The sequence below is a fragment of the Aquarana catesbeiana genome, linkage group LG13 (genome assembly GCF_042186555.1).
Source record: "Aquarana catesbeiana isolate 2022-GZ linkage group LG13, ASM4218655v1, whole genome shotgun sequence".
NCBI lineage: Eukaryota > Metazoa > Chordata > Amphibia > Anura > Ranidae > Aquarana > Aquarana catesbeiana.
In genome coordinates, this window is record NC_133336.1 from 67,892,546 (window position 1) to 67,911,468 (window position 18,923).

The 18,923-nt window shown below is 46.7% G+C and overlaps 1 protein-coding gene across 1 annotated transcript in view; it reads right to left on the reverse strand.

The window, feature by feature from the left end:
* The window catches only part of TBPL2 (TATA-box binding protein like 2), a 59,274-nt gene extending 42,333 nt beyond the window's left edge, over positions 1–16,941 (reverse strand). Inside the window, exon 1 of the mRNA XM_073608933.1 lies at positions 16,690–16,941. Coding sequence (XP_073465034.1) covers positions 16,690–16,941 — 252 coding nt within the window. The remainder of the gene's footprint in view (positions 1–16,689) is intronic.
* Between the last annotated feature and the right edge of the window lie 1,982 nt (positions 16,942–18,923).

Here is an 18,923-nt window from a genome sequence, read left to right on the forward strand (position 1 = left end):
TTATCTGAGGAACATAAGCATAAATGAGCTGCCTCAGATAACCCCTCACCGCATAAGTCTAAAGATGACGTAGGCCCCAGAACGTGGAGTAGGAACTAGGGAGGAATACGGAAAGGGGGGGGGGGGGGGGGGAGAATAAAAAAAAAAAAAAAAATCACTAACATATACGGGAGTACTGTGGCTGATCAGGTGTGGCTGAGGATCAGCAATTATATTATTCACTAAGGGATCCAATCAGCCCGAGTAGGAATTTGTGGTCTCTTCCAGTATATCGGGATTAACCACCTGGCCGCATTGAGTAGATGAGGCAAGACGGACTTGCAGTGAAGGCCAATAGGAACGTGCAGCAGTGACTCCAGCGGGGAATCTCAATGTCCAGAATGGCCCTAATTTGTGATCTTATGTCCTGCCAATAGGGTTTTATCTTGAGGAACCCTCACCAAATGTGGGGGAATGAGCCCCTGGGGCCACATGCCCTCCAGCAAGTGTCAGACAGATGGATAAATCCTAGCAAGTTTAGTAGGAACCCTATACCACCAGGTGAGCATCTTAAAACTATTTTCCTGCATTTTCGTGTCCATAGAACTCGTATGTGTGAGACGGTATAAATGGTCCTACTGGGTTTCGGTAAAGACAAGCTGAAGGTCTCTCTCCCACTCCCTTATGTAGATAGGCTTTCCCCTGCTTTCCAGCGACTGCAACATTCCATACAGCACCGATAAAGCATGAGGGATCACAGAGGCAGAGATATGGGCCGCTGAAAGGGGGACGCTGTGGTAAGAGAAGGAATGGCCTGGGGTTGGCTGCAAACAAAGTGTTGGAGCCGTCTATAGCGCCAAGCATCCATAGGGAAGGATCCCTAGAGTAGCCAGTGGCAATAAACCCTGATCTAGCATAAGTCTGCCACATCTCGTCTCTCCATCAGAGGACCAAGACCTGAAAAAGGAGGGGGATGTTCCCCCAGAGTGAACCAGGGGAAATCCCACCCCCCCTCCAAGGGAGCCAGAGGAGAAATCAAAGAGGCAAGCTGTCCCTGTTTGTTTAATGCATCCCAAATTGCTAGGGCATGGATAGCAAGAGGAGAGACGAGCTCAGATAGTCCCGGGCAGTATCAAGGGAGCATGAGAAGTTCTGCCTTGCAGAAATTTATCAAGCAGGACCCATAATTTAGTACCCACATTGTGATACCAATCCAAGATCCGTTGCAAAGCTATTGCTTCATAATATTTACAGATGACCAGGACACCCATACCTCTCCCTCTTTTAGGGCGCTGTATTGTGCGTAGGGCCAGACAAGGACTTTTCCCATTCCAGATGCATTTCAAAAACAAGCTGTATAGGGATGAGAGTAAAAGACCGGGGCAGTGATATGGAAACGTATAAAAAATATAAACGTATAAAAAATAGAAACGTATAAAAGGGGCAACAGATTCATCTTTAAGACATTGACTCGGCCCATCTATAAAGAAAAAAAAAAAAAAAAAAAAAAAAAGCAGTGCGGTCCCAGTTTTGTAGGTCCGCTCTGATAATAGAAAGCAACGGGACATAATTACAGGTGTACAATTGGGAAAACCGGGCTGGTAAATAAGCACCCAAATATTTTAAAGAGGTCTGGCACCAGGTAAAGGAGAATGAGGCTAGCAGCTGTGTACGCAATCCCAAAGGCATGTTCAATCAAACATATGTCAAGGGCGCTCAGAATGTCAGGATCCGGCAGTTAGTGTCTTTGTTGGATGGGAATCGTCTCAGCGGGAAACTCTTTTCTTCATTATAAAAGCTGCCACCACCCCCAATGGCTTAATAACATACCTGAAAGCCAATACTGTAGACTTAAGAACTCTACTAGAAGCAGTGACTATGACATCCAGAGTAAGATCTTGGAAGATACATTTCTTGACAAAGAATTTCTAGCTGATATTGTGCAAACAGCTTACGCTCACTACAGAGCTGCACCTATCCAACCATGCTGACAATAAGGATGATTTGCGCTTATCCAATTTCACTCTCGTTACAGACAGATGGAGGGTATCGTGCGGAAGCATTGGCCTTTGCTGCTTCAGGACGAGCACCTTCTTCCTGTCCTATCTAATAAGCCCAAATTTTGATATAGAAAGGCCCCTAATATTAAAAGTAAGGTGGCACCTAGTAAACTTAAGGGTAAGCCATTACGCCCAGGTTATTCCCTTCCAACCTTTCTAGCCATCTCGGGCATGTTTCAATGCCACTATGCAAGACCTGTCGGTTTGTTAAACATGGCCAGAAGGATTTTTGTGTGAAAGGTAAAAAACATACCCTATCAAGGGCTTTCACACATGCTCTTCTGACCATGTAGTCTATTGTTTGACATGCCCATGCGGCCTTTTTTATGTTGGGCGTACTATCAGACCATTACGCGAGCGATTATCGCCGTTTCATTACTGATGGATTAGACGCTCATAGCGTCCCTAGGCACCATCTCGAATACCATAACAAATCCACTGATAGTCTAATGGTTTGAGTTATTGAGGCGATGCCTAGAGACCTCCCCCCAGCTGAGCGTTTCCGAAAGCTTTGCCACAGAGGTATTGGATTTTCTCTTTGAATGTTTTGGCCCCTGGAGAGTTAACTGAGGATTTTGAAATCAGTGCCATACTTTAGAACTTCATTTACCATTACATCCTCATATTTTCATATGTATGCTCATTATACAGTGCCCATATTCCCCTTAGGCAAGTCCTCCATTGGCCAATTATATTCTGTTTTACCTATAGGATGTGTGCGCGTGTGTATGTATGCGCGCATAATGATTCATCCAATGGACTTTTTTTGTTTTGTTTTTGCATCTATGCGTTTTTTGTATCTTGTGCGCACATGCATGCACACGTATGTATACCTATTAACTTTATTCTGTTTGTTATCCCCATATATTGATCCAGTGATCATTTTTTAAACGATAATTTTTTAGTGGCATCTGCTACTGAGGAGCAATGTACGGTTTGACGGTTTTGTTCCATTTTATACATATTTTTTCATTGATTTCAAGTTCCTTTCCTTTTATATATACTTGCTGTATTTGCCTTGCCGTTTTTCGTGTGCGGGCTGCATCCCGCTCTGTCTTTAGGTTTACTGTGCAGTTCTATGCCCATGGATCACACTACTTCCTGGGATGCTGCAGCATTGTTTTTTTTCCCCCCCTTATCACCCATAGCTCCACCCACAGCTCCGCCCATAGACTATAAGAAGCTCAGCTTCTACAAACCTGTTGTCATTGGCTTGAAGGAACCAATCAGTAGCTCCGAAACGCGTCCCATTTTGATGACATATTTCCTGTTTGCGGTCCATGCTGGTTGTCGTCCCCTCCCTCTGACGTCATTTCCGGGATTCATGCTCCATGCTGACTCACTCAGACGACGTGATTGCTTCACCAATGTTCCCAGAGCCTGGGTTGTTTATCCTGGGACCTTCTGATGCCGGATCACCTGCTTCGTACATCCATGTTATGCTTCTTCTTATCCTTGATTCTGTAAGTGTTTTTAATCTTGTTTGGGGATATTAAAAGTTATGCACTTAGAGGCGCCTTTTTTTCTTTTATATGAATGTTGTGGTTCACCTGTCACCCTGCACAGCCCGACATCCATTTCTCAAAGACACAGACCAGTCCATAGCTTTGTTTTGGGTTTTTTTTTTTTTATTTGAGGGGATTAGGGAATTAAGGGGATGCCCAGGAATTTTCAGTGCAAACGTGCTTGGGACTCCTATATACACTCTGGTAAATACACCACAAGCGTCGCTCCAGCACAAACACTTGCTGCTCACCGTTCCTCCTCCAGCACTTCCCTTGCTGCAGACTTATTCCACCAGGCTAGCTAGCACTGCATGGGTAGGCCTGACACGGCTTCAGCCAGGGCTAAATGAACTGCCTTTTGCAGGCAGGGACCCCAGGCCCCTGTGGTGTACAAATAGTTCAGGTGCTAGCTATCCTCTATTCAGCTACCACGCCCATATAGCTCTCTTCAGGCCCTGCCAGTCAGCCTGGCTGCAATTACCTCTTTCCACCTCCCCCCCTTCACAGACCTCTCTTCTGGTTCTGCACTAGGAATGAGCCGAACACCCCCTGGTTCAGTTTGCAGCAAAACATGCTAACGGACAAAAAATTTTGTTAAAACACATAAACACCGTTAAAGTCTATAGGACTTTAAAAATCAAAAGTGCTCATTTTAAAGGCTTATATGCAAGTTATTGCCATAAAAAGCATTTGTGGACCCGTGTCCTGCCCCAGGGGACATGTATCAATGCAACAAAAAAAAAAAAAAAAGTTTAAATAAAAAACAAAAACACAACAACAACAACACGGCTGTTTTTTCAGGAGCAGTCATTTTAATAATGCTTAAAGTGAAACAATAAAAAGAATATTCCTTTAAATATCGTGTCTGGGGGAGTGTCTTTAGTAGGTCTGTAAAGTAGCGTATTGTTCCTATGTTTAGAATACTACCACAGCTAAAAAAAAAAAAAAAAAAAAAAAAAACGACATTTTTAAAAAGGAAAAAACGTAATACAAAACTAGTCATGGCTGTAATGTATTGGTCGCATCCCGGCAGCATAAAATGAAAATCATTACAAAAAAAAAAAACTCAGCAAAGGGTTTCCCCCCCCCGTCCAGTACCAGGCCCTTTGGGGCACCCAAGGCACATATTATATATATATATATATATATATATATATATATATATATATATATATATATATATATATATATATATATATATATATATATATATATATATATATATATATATATATATACACATATACACATATATACACACACACACACACACACACACACACATATATACACACACATATACACACACATATATATACATATATACACATACTATATACTCTGCAGAAAATTGGGCCTTTGGTGTTGGTGGATTCAAAACACTGTAAGCCCTCACAGTTACTCTTGTTGAGCGCAGGAACAGGCCCTGCTGTGAAATATTATAAACACAAAAACTTTACATGCCCCTGTTAAACAGGGGCAGAAAAATTGGGCCTTGGTTGGTGGTGCCACAGCACTATAACCCCTCAGAATAATTGGGCTTTGGAAACCAAAAAATATTGTTGGAAGCTAGCATCATCAAGATTGAGGAGGAATAGGATAGTCATCATGGGCAGTCTTCAAGGATCCCACATCCATAGCAAATTCAATCAGTTACATCAGCATCAGGTGCTTGATAGCTGCTAATCCAAGACTGATTTTTTATGAATGTGAGCCTATCAACAGAGTCTGGACAGGCGCACTCTTTGATTCGTTACAAACCCTCCAGCAGCATTGAATGTGCATTCAGAGAGCGCGCTGGGTGCAGGACAGGCCAGTAGCTCAATTGCATATTGAGCAAGTTCTGGCCAATTATCCATCCTCAAGACCCAGTGGATGCACTGTTGGAAAGGTCTCCAAGTCTTCTCTTGCCCCTAGATATTCCTGCACCATGTAATGCAGATGCTGGCGACTGAAAAATTGTTTAAAAAGGCATCGGTCAGCCAGCTACCTTCTCCAACGCTCTTCCTCTGACTGAACGAAGCCTCAGCAACACAATGTTCAGCACCAGGAAATTGTAATCCCCCAGGGTCTGGAAATGCATTGTACAAACCTTTCTTCATGTCCTCCTGAAGAGGTTTTATCCTTTGCCCCCTCTGCGAAGGCAGGGTGAGTTCTGCAACCTTACCCTTGTAACGTGGATCAAGAAGGGTTGCCAGCCAGTAATGATCCCTCTCCTTGATACCACAAATCCTAGGGTCCTTTTGCAGGCTTGGCAGAATCAGGGAGGCCATGCAGCACAAGTTTGCAGAGGCATTCGATTCCGAGTCCTCTGGGTCACTAAGGATCACATGATCCCCAGCTACATGCTCCCAGCCATGTACAACTCCTTGGGTTTCTGGGTACTGAAAACCATCCCTTTAAGACGGTTGCCGAGTTATCCTCTACATTCATGCTGATACAACCATCCTCCTCCTCCTCCTCTTCTTCCTGTGTGTTTGGCCTGCAGGAATTCTATCTGGATAAAGGGGGCCTTAAGTGGTAAGGAAGTCCTCCTCTTCCTCCTGCTGTTCTGCCTCAAGTGCCATGTCCACGATTCCACAAAGCGTGTGCTACAACAGGAAGACTAGAGGGACAGTGTCACTGATGCATGCATGGTCACTGCTCACCATCCTTGTGGCCTCCTCAAATGGTGACAGGACAGTGCATGCATCCTTGATCAGTAGCCACTAGCGTGGCGAATATAAGCAAAACTCCACCCCTTTCCTGGTGCCATACTCGCACAGGTACACGCTGCTGGTTCAGAGGACAAATCTGCAGAAGAGGCTATAGAGGAGGAAGAGGAGGGGGTGGAGGAGAGAGCTGTGGCAGGATCACCACTAGCATTTTGGAGGCGTGGTGGCGAAACAAGCTCCAACACCACCATGAGTCAGTGGTAATATAAACCCTACTGCTGACAGCCCTGTCCAACGAGGCCAAAATATTGCCTTCCACATGCTGGTAGAGAGCCGGAATGGCCTTCCCTGAAAAGAAATGGCATTTTGGAACCTGCCACTGAGGTACAGCACATTCCACAAACTCACTAAAAGGGGGGAGAAGTCTGCCAGCTGAAAAGGCAGCAGTTGCAGTGATAGCAATTGGGCCTAGATAGCATTTAGATGCTTTTATTGTTCAGCATCTGGGGTAGGGAAATTTGCCTGCTAAAAATCAATTGGTGGTGTACTGCTAGCAGATTGGCTGCAGGTACTTGGGACACCTATTGCTATACCTTCATTCCTCTCAGTGCAGGTTTTTGAGAGGACTGGAGGTATAATAGGGTTGGAGATCCCAGATGAGGAACAAGAAGTCTGCTTTTTTTTATGATGTGTGTCTTTCAAGTGCTGTTGCCAATGGACTGCATGGCAGGTCATCATATGTCTGGTCAAGCATATGGTGCCCAAGCGGCTGCTGTTCTGGCCACGCTTTATCCGCTTCAGATATAGGTTGCAAACAGCAACGGTGTGATCTGCTGCACACGCGTCAAAAAAGGCCCACACCAAGGAACTTTTAAAAGTCAGCGGGGATTCATCAGCGCCCTGCACCTGTGGAGCTCTGCGGTGTGAAGCAATAGGGTTGCTGCCCTTAAGCTGCCCCCTAGAGGACATCCTGCCTTGTTGGAGTTGTGCCTTCTCTCAGGCACCCAAGTACAGTCAGTAACCTCATCATCCCCTCCCTTCTCGTCACTGGAGCAAACTTGGCAGTATGCTGCAGCTGGGAGAACATGACTGCCAGTTTCTTGCCCTTCGTTGGCACCCCTTCTCTCTAGGCTCACGTTACTCCCTTCCTCATCCTGTGAACCAACATCGGAGCCTTCAAATTACTGCGCATCCTCCAGCAGCATATAACCAACACTGTGGTCGAATAATTCTGGGGACTCCTCCGTGCATTATAGTGGGGCTACGGAAGGAGTGACTGGATAAGGAGCCAGTGGAATAGGCCGCTTTAGCAGCTGCGTTGGAAGGCAAACTACTCAGAGCCTGGGTGACAGAGGATGAGGATGGCTTTGTTATCCACTCCACCAACTCTTCTGCATGTTGTGTCTCAATAACACGGCCAGCAGAAAAAAAAAACAAAAAACAAAAAAACACACACACACACACACAAGCGTACCCCACGGACACCTGCAGAGGATGCACCATGTCCTCAACCACCACTGTTGACAGAGGCTGCTTGCCCTCTTTTAGTGGCCTGTGAGCGTCTGTCTCTCCTTTGTGGTCTTCTGGACATGATATATTTTTTGTTTTGCAACACCACACTGTATTAGATACTGTGTACACCGCCTGAAGTGTATTAGAAACGACAGACAGATATTACACTGCCACTAACTGAATAACCTGCCTGCTTAATCTAACTCAAGCTATCTCTCTGTCCACACCAACAACACTATACACAGCTGCTATGCAAGCAGCCCTATATAGTGTGGGGCATGGACTTAGTCCCCCGAGCCATGATTGGCCACAAAGGCACCCTGCCTTTGGCCAATTATGGCTCAGCAGAGCGCGCCGTGATTGGCCAAAGCATGCAGGTCAGGTGCATGCTTTGGCCAATCATACAGCACAGCGATCTCGCAGTGCATTATGGGGTGGCGTTCCGCGGCACTCGAATTTCCCGCAAACTCCCCATATGTTCAGTTCCTTTTAGAACAAAACGAACACTCAATGTTTCAGTCAAACTTACGTTCAACTTGAACCGCTGGCTCATCCCTACAAGCTGGCAATGCCACAAACTAATTTCAAGGAATAATAACCATGGAATAGCATTTTACATGCAGTCTATCTGCTGTATCAAACCCATGAATGGTAATATCTCACAAGACTAGGTTGATCTGCATCAAATTTTCATTTTATTAAAAGGATTTTAACCGCCTCCCGACCGCCCACTGTATATTGACGTCCTCTGTTTTAAAGATGGATATCTCGGTAACGGCAGCAGCTGCTGCCACAACCGAGGTATCCATCTTTAGGGCCGGCGATTCTGTACACGATAACGGTGGTCTCTGCGGCGGGTTCGCCGCGAGATCACCGTTATCGGCGGCGGGAGAGGTGCCACCCCCCTCCCGCACCCTCCGCCGCTTACCGGAGCCGTCGGTAGCGGCGGAGGAGATCGGGACCTGTCACCGCTGAGGTACTGAGACGAGTGAGGCCAAGATGGCCCCCACCCGTCTCTATACCATGTGACGGCCGGAGCGACGTCATTACGACGGCTCCGCCCACTTCTCTTAAAAGGCACAATTTTTTTTGTGTCATTTTTTTAAACGACTTTTTTTTTTTTTTTTTTTTGCATTTTAGTCTAAATATGAGATCTGAGGACTTTTTGACCTCAGATCTCATATTTAAGAGGACCTGTCATGCTTTTTTCTATTACAAGGGATGTTTACATTCCTTGTAATAGGAATAAAAGTGATCCAAATTTTTTTTTTTTTAAAAAACAGTGAAAAAATAAATAAAATTAAAAAAAAAAAAAAAAATTTTTAAAAGCGCCCTGTCCCGACGAGCTCGCGCGCAGAAGCGAACGCATATTTGAGTAGCGCCCGCATATGAAAACGGTGGTCAAACCACACATGTGAGGTATCACCGCGACTGGTAGAGTGAGAGCAATAATTCTAGCCCTAGACCTCCTCTGTAACGCAAAACATGCAATCTGTAGAATTTTTTAAACGTCGCCTATGGAGATTAAGGGTAAAAGTTTGACGCCATTCCACGAGCGGGCGCAATTTTAAAGCGTGACATGATGGGTATCAATTTACTTGGCGTAACATTATATTTCACACTATAAAAAAAAAATTGGGCTAACTTTACTGTTGTCTTATTTTTTTTTTCAAAAAAGTGAATTTTTTCCAAAAAAAGTGTGCTTAGAAGACCGCTGCGCAAATACGGTGCAAAAAAAAAGTATTGCAATGACCGCTATTTTATTCTCTAGGGTATTAGAAAAAAAACAATATATAATGTTTGGGGGTTCTAAGTAATTTTCTAGCAAAAAAACCTGTTTCAAACTCTTAAACACCTAAAATCCAAAACGAGGCTGGTTTTGAAGTGGTTAAAGAACATCAATGGTCACTTTTCGTCCCTTGCATCACCTGAAATACCTGGTTGATTCTGCTTGGTTCTGCCCTCCCCTTTGTAAGCTGACCACGTTTTATGGCTGCTGAGCCCTGACACCATGGTCAGTTTATGGGCCTCAATCATCCGCTCTCTCCTCTGTCCTCTTCCGCCTCCCTCCCTGCCTGTCAGCTCAGTGTCCGTGTCCACCCCCTCTGCTCCTGAAGATCAAATTGTTTTGTTTTATTTTTTGTTTTGTTTTTTACACCATCCTCTGTTTATTCATTTAAACTGCTCCTGTGTCTGTGCCTTATAAATATAAAATGCAGCTATATATCTCATTTTAGAGCACTGATCGGCACTCACGTGACCCGCCACCTCTCTCCTGACTGATGTTCAACTGACCAACTGGTCATTATGAATTTGGAGCCAATTAAGACCTCTTTCGGCGTGCCGACCATGACCTATGCACAAAATGAAGGTAGTTCTGAAATGTGCTACTTTTACAATGTGGCGCAACAAATTCAAAAGGAAATACTAACTGTTCATATATTACATATGTGGAGCCAATTGAGACCAACTTTTTTGGTGCACAGAGAGACTGGCACAGACATATTTTGCAAAAAGTGCCTCATGCTTCATAAAAAGTGGTGTAGCATGACCCAAAGTACAAGTTGTAGACAAGTACACGAGTTTGGAGCATGCTGCACCACTAAGGACACACGAGAGACCTTTTCTCAAAATCTGTCTGCACCAGTCTTTATGAATTCCAGGGAACGTGCCCACTTGCTTACAGGTGCTGTGCCAAGCAGCTGTCCTGCTGGGATCTCAGCAAGGGCGCCAGAGAATGAATGCAAAGCAATCCCTTTAGTCACTGTCCCGACTTTCCTCCTCGTTCAATCAGAATTCAGATTTTGCAAAGCATTCTCCGAATGGTGCTCGTCCTCCTGTGTTCAGAACAGCCAGCCACTCAGCATGGGACTCTGAAGCAAGTGGAGATCATTGGAGTAGCAGAGTCTAGTCCAGCCAGGTATAATATATACACTGCTCAAAAAAATTTAAGGAGCACTTTTTAATCAGCGTATAGCATCAAGTCAATGAAACTCCTGGGATATTGATCTGGTCAGTTAAATAGAGGGGGTTGTTAGTTTCAGCTGCTTTGAAATTAACAGGTGCACTAGATGGGCAACAAAGACTACCTCCAAACCAGGAATGGTTTTACAGGTGGAGGCCAGTGACATTCCCCCCCCCCCCCCCCCCCATTCATCTTTTCTGACTGTTTTCCATTAGTTTTGCATTTAGCTAGGGTCAGGGTCACTACTGGTAGCACAATACCTGGACCCTATAGGTGGTTGCACAGGCAGTCCAACTCCTCCACGATGGCATATCAATGCATGCCATTGCCAGAAGGTTTCCTGCATCTCCTAGCAGTCTCAAGAGCAGTGAGGAGATTCCAGGAGACAGGTAGTTAGTTACTCTAGGAGAGCTCAACAGGGCTGTAGAAGGTCCTTAACCCATCAGCAGAATCGGTATCTGCTCCTTTGTGCAAGGAGGAACAGGATGAGCACTGCCAGAGCCCTACAAAATGACCTCCAGCAGGCCACTGGTGTGAATGTCTGACCAAACAATCATAAACACTTCATGAGGGTGGCCTAAGGGCCCGACATCCTCTAGTGGGCCCTGTGCTCACTGCCCAGCACCGTGGAGCTTGATTGGCTATTGCTATTGAACACCAGAATTGGCAGGTCCGCCACTGGCACCCTGTGCTTTTCACAGATGAGAGCAGGTTCACCCTGAGCACGTGACAGGCATGAAAGGGTCTGAAGAAGCCGTTGAGAACATTCTGCTGCCTGTAACTTCGTTCAGTATGACCAGTTTGATGGTGTGTCAATGATGGTCTGGGGAGGCATAACCACGGAGGGACACACAGACCTCTACAGGCTAGACAATGGCACCCTGACTGCCATTAGGTACCGGGATGAAATCCTTGGGCCCATTGTCAGACCCTACACTGGTGCAGTGGGTCCGGGGTTCCTCCTGGTGCACGACAATGCCTGGCCTCATGTAACAAGAGTATGCAGCCAGTTCCTGGAGGATTAAGAAATTGCTACCATAGAATGGCCCCTGTAACAAGCCCCTGCTCGCTCAATTCCACTCTCCCAACACTCCTCTGTGGCTATAGAATCAGACTGCAGATCGCAACATCTGATGGTTCGGTCATCCGATACTCCGGGACTAGAACTACAGCTATGTGCTGTTCTAATCCAGTTGTGTAGCTCAGAACAAACACCAGGCAGGCTGTATGCAAGTTCAACCAGAAATCTCTTATTGAAAAATACAGGCTCTTTTATACAAGAGGAGGTGCGTACCTCCGGCTCATATTACTCTGAACATACACCTGTGACCAGAAACCTAATTAACATGGGCTAATTAACTAATCCCTTTAGACAGCCTAGATGACTCAGACATGACCTTTAGGCCAGACTGGCCATCTTGTAGCTCAGAAAACCCAATCAACATTATCACAATAGCAGAGTTAATTAACACAAACAATGGGGATCTAATGACTCTTAGATCCCATACTAGAGACTTATTTACAATACACTTTCTAGCAGGCAACAGACAGACAGGTGCTGGAATTGACATCAGCTTCTCCTAACAGTATTTGTCCCAGCATTATGAATCAGCCACTATTTCTAATATGGCAAATCCAGGGTCCCCAGAGTCTGGGTGTCCTAGGGGACCAGGACCCGAATCCACAGTAATACCACCTCAAGGGTCCCCAGGCATACAGCTCACAAAGAGCACCGTTCCCCCAAATGCCAGGGCCCACGATCAATCGGCAAGAGGCTAGCATTCAGTCCCCTCCAAAAGTCTCTCTCTCAGCTAGGTCTGTCACAGCCCCCATGCTCTGCTGACCTCAATCCAATAGAAGACCTCTGGGACATTGTTTTGGTCCATCCAACGCCACCAGGCTGCACCTCAGTCTGTTCAGCTCAGCGATACCCTGGTCCAGATCTGGGAGGAAGTACCCCAGGACACCATCTGTCATCTTATTAGGAGCATGCCCTGAAGTGGTCAGGCATGCATACAAGCATGTGGGGGCCATATAAACCACCGAGTACCATTTTGAGTTGCTGCAATGAAATTTCAGCAAAATGGACTAGCTTGCTGCATCACTTTTTTACTTTGATTTCCAGGGTGTTTTTGAATGCAAGCCTTTTGTAGGTTGAAAATCATTTTCATCAATTGATGTGGCATCCTTTCCTTCCTAACACATTAACCAGTCCAGATCAGTATAGATATCCAGCATATTTTTCTCCTAGATGCGTTTTCAAAGTGTTCCTTTAATTTTTTTGAGCAGTGCATTTACCTTAGTCCAAACTGGCACCATTTATAAAATATCCATAGCTGTCTTTCATTTAAAAGAGAAGTATGGGGTTTTGTTTTTTTCCAGTATTACACTTATGATCCCATATTTAAAAAGTCTTTACCAAGTAACTGTTATTTTAACGTCTATAGTTGGGAAGATACTGGAGAGTTTAATAAAAGTCCACAGACGAGTTCTTGCTGGAAAAAATATTTTAAGTTGTCAAACAAACCTGATTTCTTTTTAGGACGTGGCAAGTAAAACCTTGGACAGAGGGGTGGCTGTGGAGGTGGTATACCTGGATCTTGCAAAAGCATTTGACATTGTTTTTGCGCACACACACACACACACGGCTCATGTGTAAGTTAAAGTCTACAGGCTTGAAAAACGGAAAATTGTATACTCACCTTTCCGTAATTTTCTTTTCTTTTCCTGTCGTATCTTCATGGCAGCATACACTTTGGGTTGTGACTCCGCCCCTCACAACCTGATAGGACCACATAGCTATAAGTTGTAAAGATGGCCCCTGCCCCAGTATTCTCCGTATATATCACCTTTAGACGGGTGGGAGATTGTATGCTGCCATGAAGATACGACAGGAAAGGAAAATTACGGAAAGGTGAGTATACAATTTTCCGTTTTCCTGTTGCATCATGGCAGCATACACTTTGGGGAGTAACTCGCAAAGACTGGGTGGGAATTCAAACTAAGTTTATTAACAAAGAATAGAAGAAGAATTGGCCTGGATAACGGATCTTCCAAAATCCACTGTGGATAAGCAGGCGGAATCCACATTGTAATGGGACATGAAGGTGTTCCTGGAAGACCAGGTGGCCGCTCTGCGAATTGTCTCCGCCGAGACTCTACAATATGCCGCCCAGGAGGTTGCCACTGCCCTGGTGGAGTGTGCCCTTAAGCCCTCAGGTACTTGATGACTACTCAATGAAAAGGCCTTTTTGATGGTCTTCACCAGCCATGATGCAATGGTGCGTTAGGATGCCGCTTGACCTCTCCTGAATCCATGTGGAATGATTAGGAGACTTTCCGTTTTTCTGATGGATCTGGTAGCTGAGAGATACTTCAGGACTTTACCCTTGACATCCAGTGGGTGAGGATCGCCCTGTTCCGTAGTGAGTGCTGGAAGGTTAATCTCCTGGTTGAAGTGAAAGGATGAGGATACCTTGGGGATGAACCGGTCCGAAGGTCTTAAGACTAATCTGTCTGGAAATACAACCAGATATGGATCACTGACCATTAAAGCTTGCATCTCTGACACCTCTTTAGTCGATGTTATGGCTATCAGGAATGAGATTTTCAGCATCAGATCCCACAAGGATATGCTCTCATTAGGAAAGAAGGGCTCCTTAGATAGGGCTTCCAGTACGACCAAGAGGTCCCAGACTGGGAAGGAAGGTTTCCTAGGAGGCCTCAACTTCAGACAGGCCCGCTGGAACTGGACCACAAGGGGACCTTGTGCCCATCTGATTCCTGTCAAGGCGGACAGGGCCGAGACTTGCACTTTTAGGGTACTTGATCTAAGACCTTTATCTAGGCCTAGCTGAAGGAACTCCAGGACTTGTGACACCGATGGTAAGGATGAGTCCCAACCTTGCTGTTGAGCGAAGGCGATAAACTTCTCCCAGACTCGCCTATACGTGCTATTCGCAGAAGGCCTCCTGGCCTGGAGTAGGGTATCCACCACCCTCTGGTAACAGCCTTGCCCTAGGTACCTAGCCCTTTCAGCCTCCAGGCCATCAAGTGTAGCTTCTCTGGGTTTGGGTGAAGAAGGTGACCCTGGGAGAGTAGGTCTGGTGACAACGGAAGGGGCAGGGGATCTGCCGTATTCAGCTGCATCAGGGTGGTAAACCATGGCCTCCTCGGCCAGAAGGGAATCACTGCCATCACCAGTGCTGATGACTCCTTGAGTCTCAAGAGAAACCTCACTATAAGTGGAGTTGGAGGAAAGATGTATCCTAGATGAAAATTCCAGGGGTGCAGGAGGCAATCTGTCCCCTCTGCCGAAGGGAATGGTATCCTGGATAGGAATCTCCGGCACTTCGCATGCTCTGGTGTTGCAGCCAGGTCCATCTCTGGTGAACCCCAAGTCCGGGATATGACAGCGTAGGCCTGTGAGCTCAGAGACCACTCGTGGTTGGAGGTGAAATTCCTGCTCAGCAAGTCGGCCAGCACATTCTGGACTCTAGGTACATAAACTGCCCTTAAACTTGACAGGTTCAGCTGTGCCCATTCTAGGACAGGACGGCCCTCCTGCATTATGGACCTGCTTCTGGTGCCCCCCTGCCTGTTGATATAGGCAACTGCAACTTTGTTGTCCATCCTCAGGAGGACATGCTTCCCCCTCAAGAGGGAACTGAAGGACAGGAGGGCCTGAAATGCTGCTCTCATCTCCAACACATTCGACACTACATCCTGTATCCTGAACAGCCAACGCCCTTGAGCCGCGTATTCCTGATAGTGGGCTCTCCACCCCTGCAGACTGGCATCTGAGGTCACCGTCTCCTGGTGAGGAGTGACTATGTGTTTGCACCTTCTCAAGTTGCGAGGTCGTATCCACCACAGCAACGACTGCTTCACTTCCTGAGAGATGTAGATCGACTGGGACATTGAGATACCGTTCCATTGGCGCAGGAAGGAAATTTGGAAAGGCCTCGAGTTCCACTGCGCCCACTGGACCATCGGAATGGTAGATTCTAAGGAGCCCAGGATGCTGAGGCATACTCTGACCGGTAGCCTCTTGGCTGAGATGGCTTTCTTCACCTTATGAATTAAGGGAGGAATCTTTCCTCTTGGAAGCTCTACCGTGTTCTCCCTTGTGTCTAGCTCGGCCCCCAAAAAGACCATTCTCTGAGTGGGATGGATACTGCTCTTCCTCCAGTTTATCAGCCACCCTAGGGACTGTAAGGTGGAGACCAGGATTTCTCGATGCTGGATGAGCGACTGCTTGTTGTCCGAGAGGAGCAGGATGTCATCCAGATAATGGTGGACCCTCAATCCTTTCTCTTTCAGGTGGGCTATCACGGGCAATAGGACCTTTGTGAATGTCCTGGGTGCAGTGGAGATCCCGAACGGGAGACTTCGAAACTGGAAGTGCCAGTTTACCGTGAAACGAAGGAATCTTTGGAACTCTGCATGGATAGGGATATGCAGGTATGCGTCCTGAAGATCGATTGAAAGCATCCAATCCCCCCGATTTATCGCTTGGAGGATTGATTGTAGGCTTTCCCTCCTGAACGTTTCTACCCGGATTGACCGGTTGAGGTTTTTTAGTTCCAGGACAGGGCGGAAATCCCCTGACTTCTTTTTTAGCAGGAAGAGTGGGGAATAGAAACCCTGCCCTCTTTGAGATGGAGGGACCTCCGCTATTGCTTGCTTCCGCAGCAGATCCTGGATGTACTGTACCAGGGACAGCCTTTTTCCTCTGGAAGGAGGGAGCTTGGTTGCGCAGAAGTGACGCGCTTAAAGAGGGGTGCTTTTTGTTGCTTTGGTCTCCTGTCTGAAGGGATGAGACCTGACTTCCTGCCTGTCACCTTGGAAATTGCTGTATCCAGCTTTGCACTAAAGAGGTTTACCCCATCATATGGAATCCGGCACCAGTTAGATTTTGAGGCAGGGTCGGCTGACCAGGGCTTAAGCCATAACGCTCTTCTGGCCATTACAGTGGCTAAAGTGGATCTTGAAGCGGACCTGATGGTATCTACGGAAGCTTCCGCCACAAAGTCCCCTGCAAGGCTGAGTTTCTGTAGGGCTTTAATGATCTGGTCTTGATCTGCGCCCTCGGCAAAGAGTTTTGTGGTGCTTGACGACCAACCTGAAATAGCTCTTCCGACGGCGGCCAGTGCCACTGCTGGTCTGCAGGCCCCTCCTGCGAAGATGTAGGCCCTCTTAAGGTCTGTATCTACCTTCCTGTCCAATACATCTCTGAATGTCACTGCGTCCTCAATGGGGAGCATCACGTGCCTGGCTGGGCGCATCAAAGAAGCGTCTACCACCGGAGGGGAAACCAAGGGAGACACCTTGGGCTCCTTCAGAGGGTACAACTTAGCAAGTCTGTTGGAAAGACTAAATTTTCTTCTCCGGATTCTGCCATTCCTCTTTAATAAGCTCATCTAGCTCTTCTATAAATGGGAAGGCTTCAGACACTTTGAGGTTCGGAAAATATTTTCTCCGTTTCTGCTGTACCTCCTCGGGTTCCTCCCAGCTAATCGCTTCCTTGACCGACTTTACAAAGGGTCCTATGAGCGAGAAATCAAACCCAGCTGACGCCTCCGGCTCTTCATCGTCCGATGGGAATTCTTGTTCCCTTGACGTGCTGGGATGAGATGGTGAGGTGCTTTGGGCTGTAGCCTCCGCATCTGGAGTTGAGACATGCAGAGCAGGGACCCCGGCAGGTTCTATAGTGACAAGCTCTTTCTCCCTGGTGGCTTCATCCATATATCTGCGGCAGGCCAATTTGTCTGGAAGGGCCGTGGCCCCGCATGCATTCCCCGCTGGACGGGAAGGATGAGCAGGAGACTGACGCCTACGAGCAGGGGATCTTCTGTAATGGGAATGTCTGTGCCTGGAGTAGGAACGGCTCCTCCTACGGCTTCCCCTGTGTGCTGAGCGACTTCTGCCGTGTGAGCGGCTTCGCCTATGACTGGAGCGGCTTCTCCTGCGTGAGGTCTCCCTTCGTCTTGATTTTGACGACCTTGATGACCTGGTAGGGCTTACTAATTAGGTAGCATTAGCACAATCCTGCTCTCTTTTTCAATCTTCACTACTTACCATGAACACCCCCCCCCCCCCCCCCTTACCTATTAAGCTGATGGTGATCTGCTGGGGCAGCAGTTTCCATGGAAAGGAAGAAAACTGATACACCTAGAGAGGTACAGGCAGGTATAAGCAAGCAAATAGACAATCAAGGGTACAGTAAGGAAGGGAGCAACACTTACCCCGGAAGGGGAGCGCCAGGAGTAAAACAGAGCCGATAATACAGCCAGTAAACTTCAGGTAAGAGGAGGCACCAGAAATGACAGTCCTTTTTAAATGCACCGCCATGGCCGCCGGGTTCACGTCCCGCCCGCGCATGCGCATCTTGGAACCTGGCAAAGACGCCAGAGCGCCCTGAGAGCGCGCTCTGCGCATGCGCGGAAGCGCCCACACGAACCAGGGGACACAGAGGAACCACAGCGCCCAGCAAACCACACCACAGAATGGAAAAAGCAAATGGAGACCACTGCACACAACTAAGCCTATTTAAGGCTTATACGGAAGCCGCACATACCCCTGAGATCACCAGAGTGGGGTTCCTTCCATCTAGCTCGTTTAGGGGCTGTACAGGCAAGGACTTCCACCCAGGAGAGGCTAGAACCTGGCTGGGGCGAATTCGGTAAGGGGGTGCTTCTGATATCTTCGGTCCTTCAGGTGAGGAAAAAATAAGAGAATACTGGGGCGGGGGCCATCTTTACAACTTATAGCTATGTGGTCCTATCAGGTTGTGAGGGGCGGAGTCACAACCCAAAGTGTATGCTGCCATGATGCGACAGGAAATATCAATTTGTAAATGGATAGAAAACTGGCTAAAGACAGAATTCAGAGAGTAGTGGTTAATGACTCGTACTCTGAATGGTCTAAGGTTATCAGTGGTGTACCCCAAGGCTCAGTGCTGGGATCCTTACTTTTTAATATGTTAATAAATGATATAGGGTATGGGATTAAAAGTAACATTTCTATCTTTGCAGATGATACTAAGCTATGCAGTGGAATAACATCCTTACATCCCAACATCTCCAAAAGCCGACCTAAATGCACTGTCTAATTGGACAACCAAGTTGCAAATGAGGTTTAATGTTGTTTTACTGCGACATTAAGCCGGACACATGACATTATTTTATGACGATTGTCATTTATTCAGCGATCAGTGCTATAAAAATGCACTGATTACTGTGTAAAT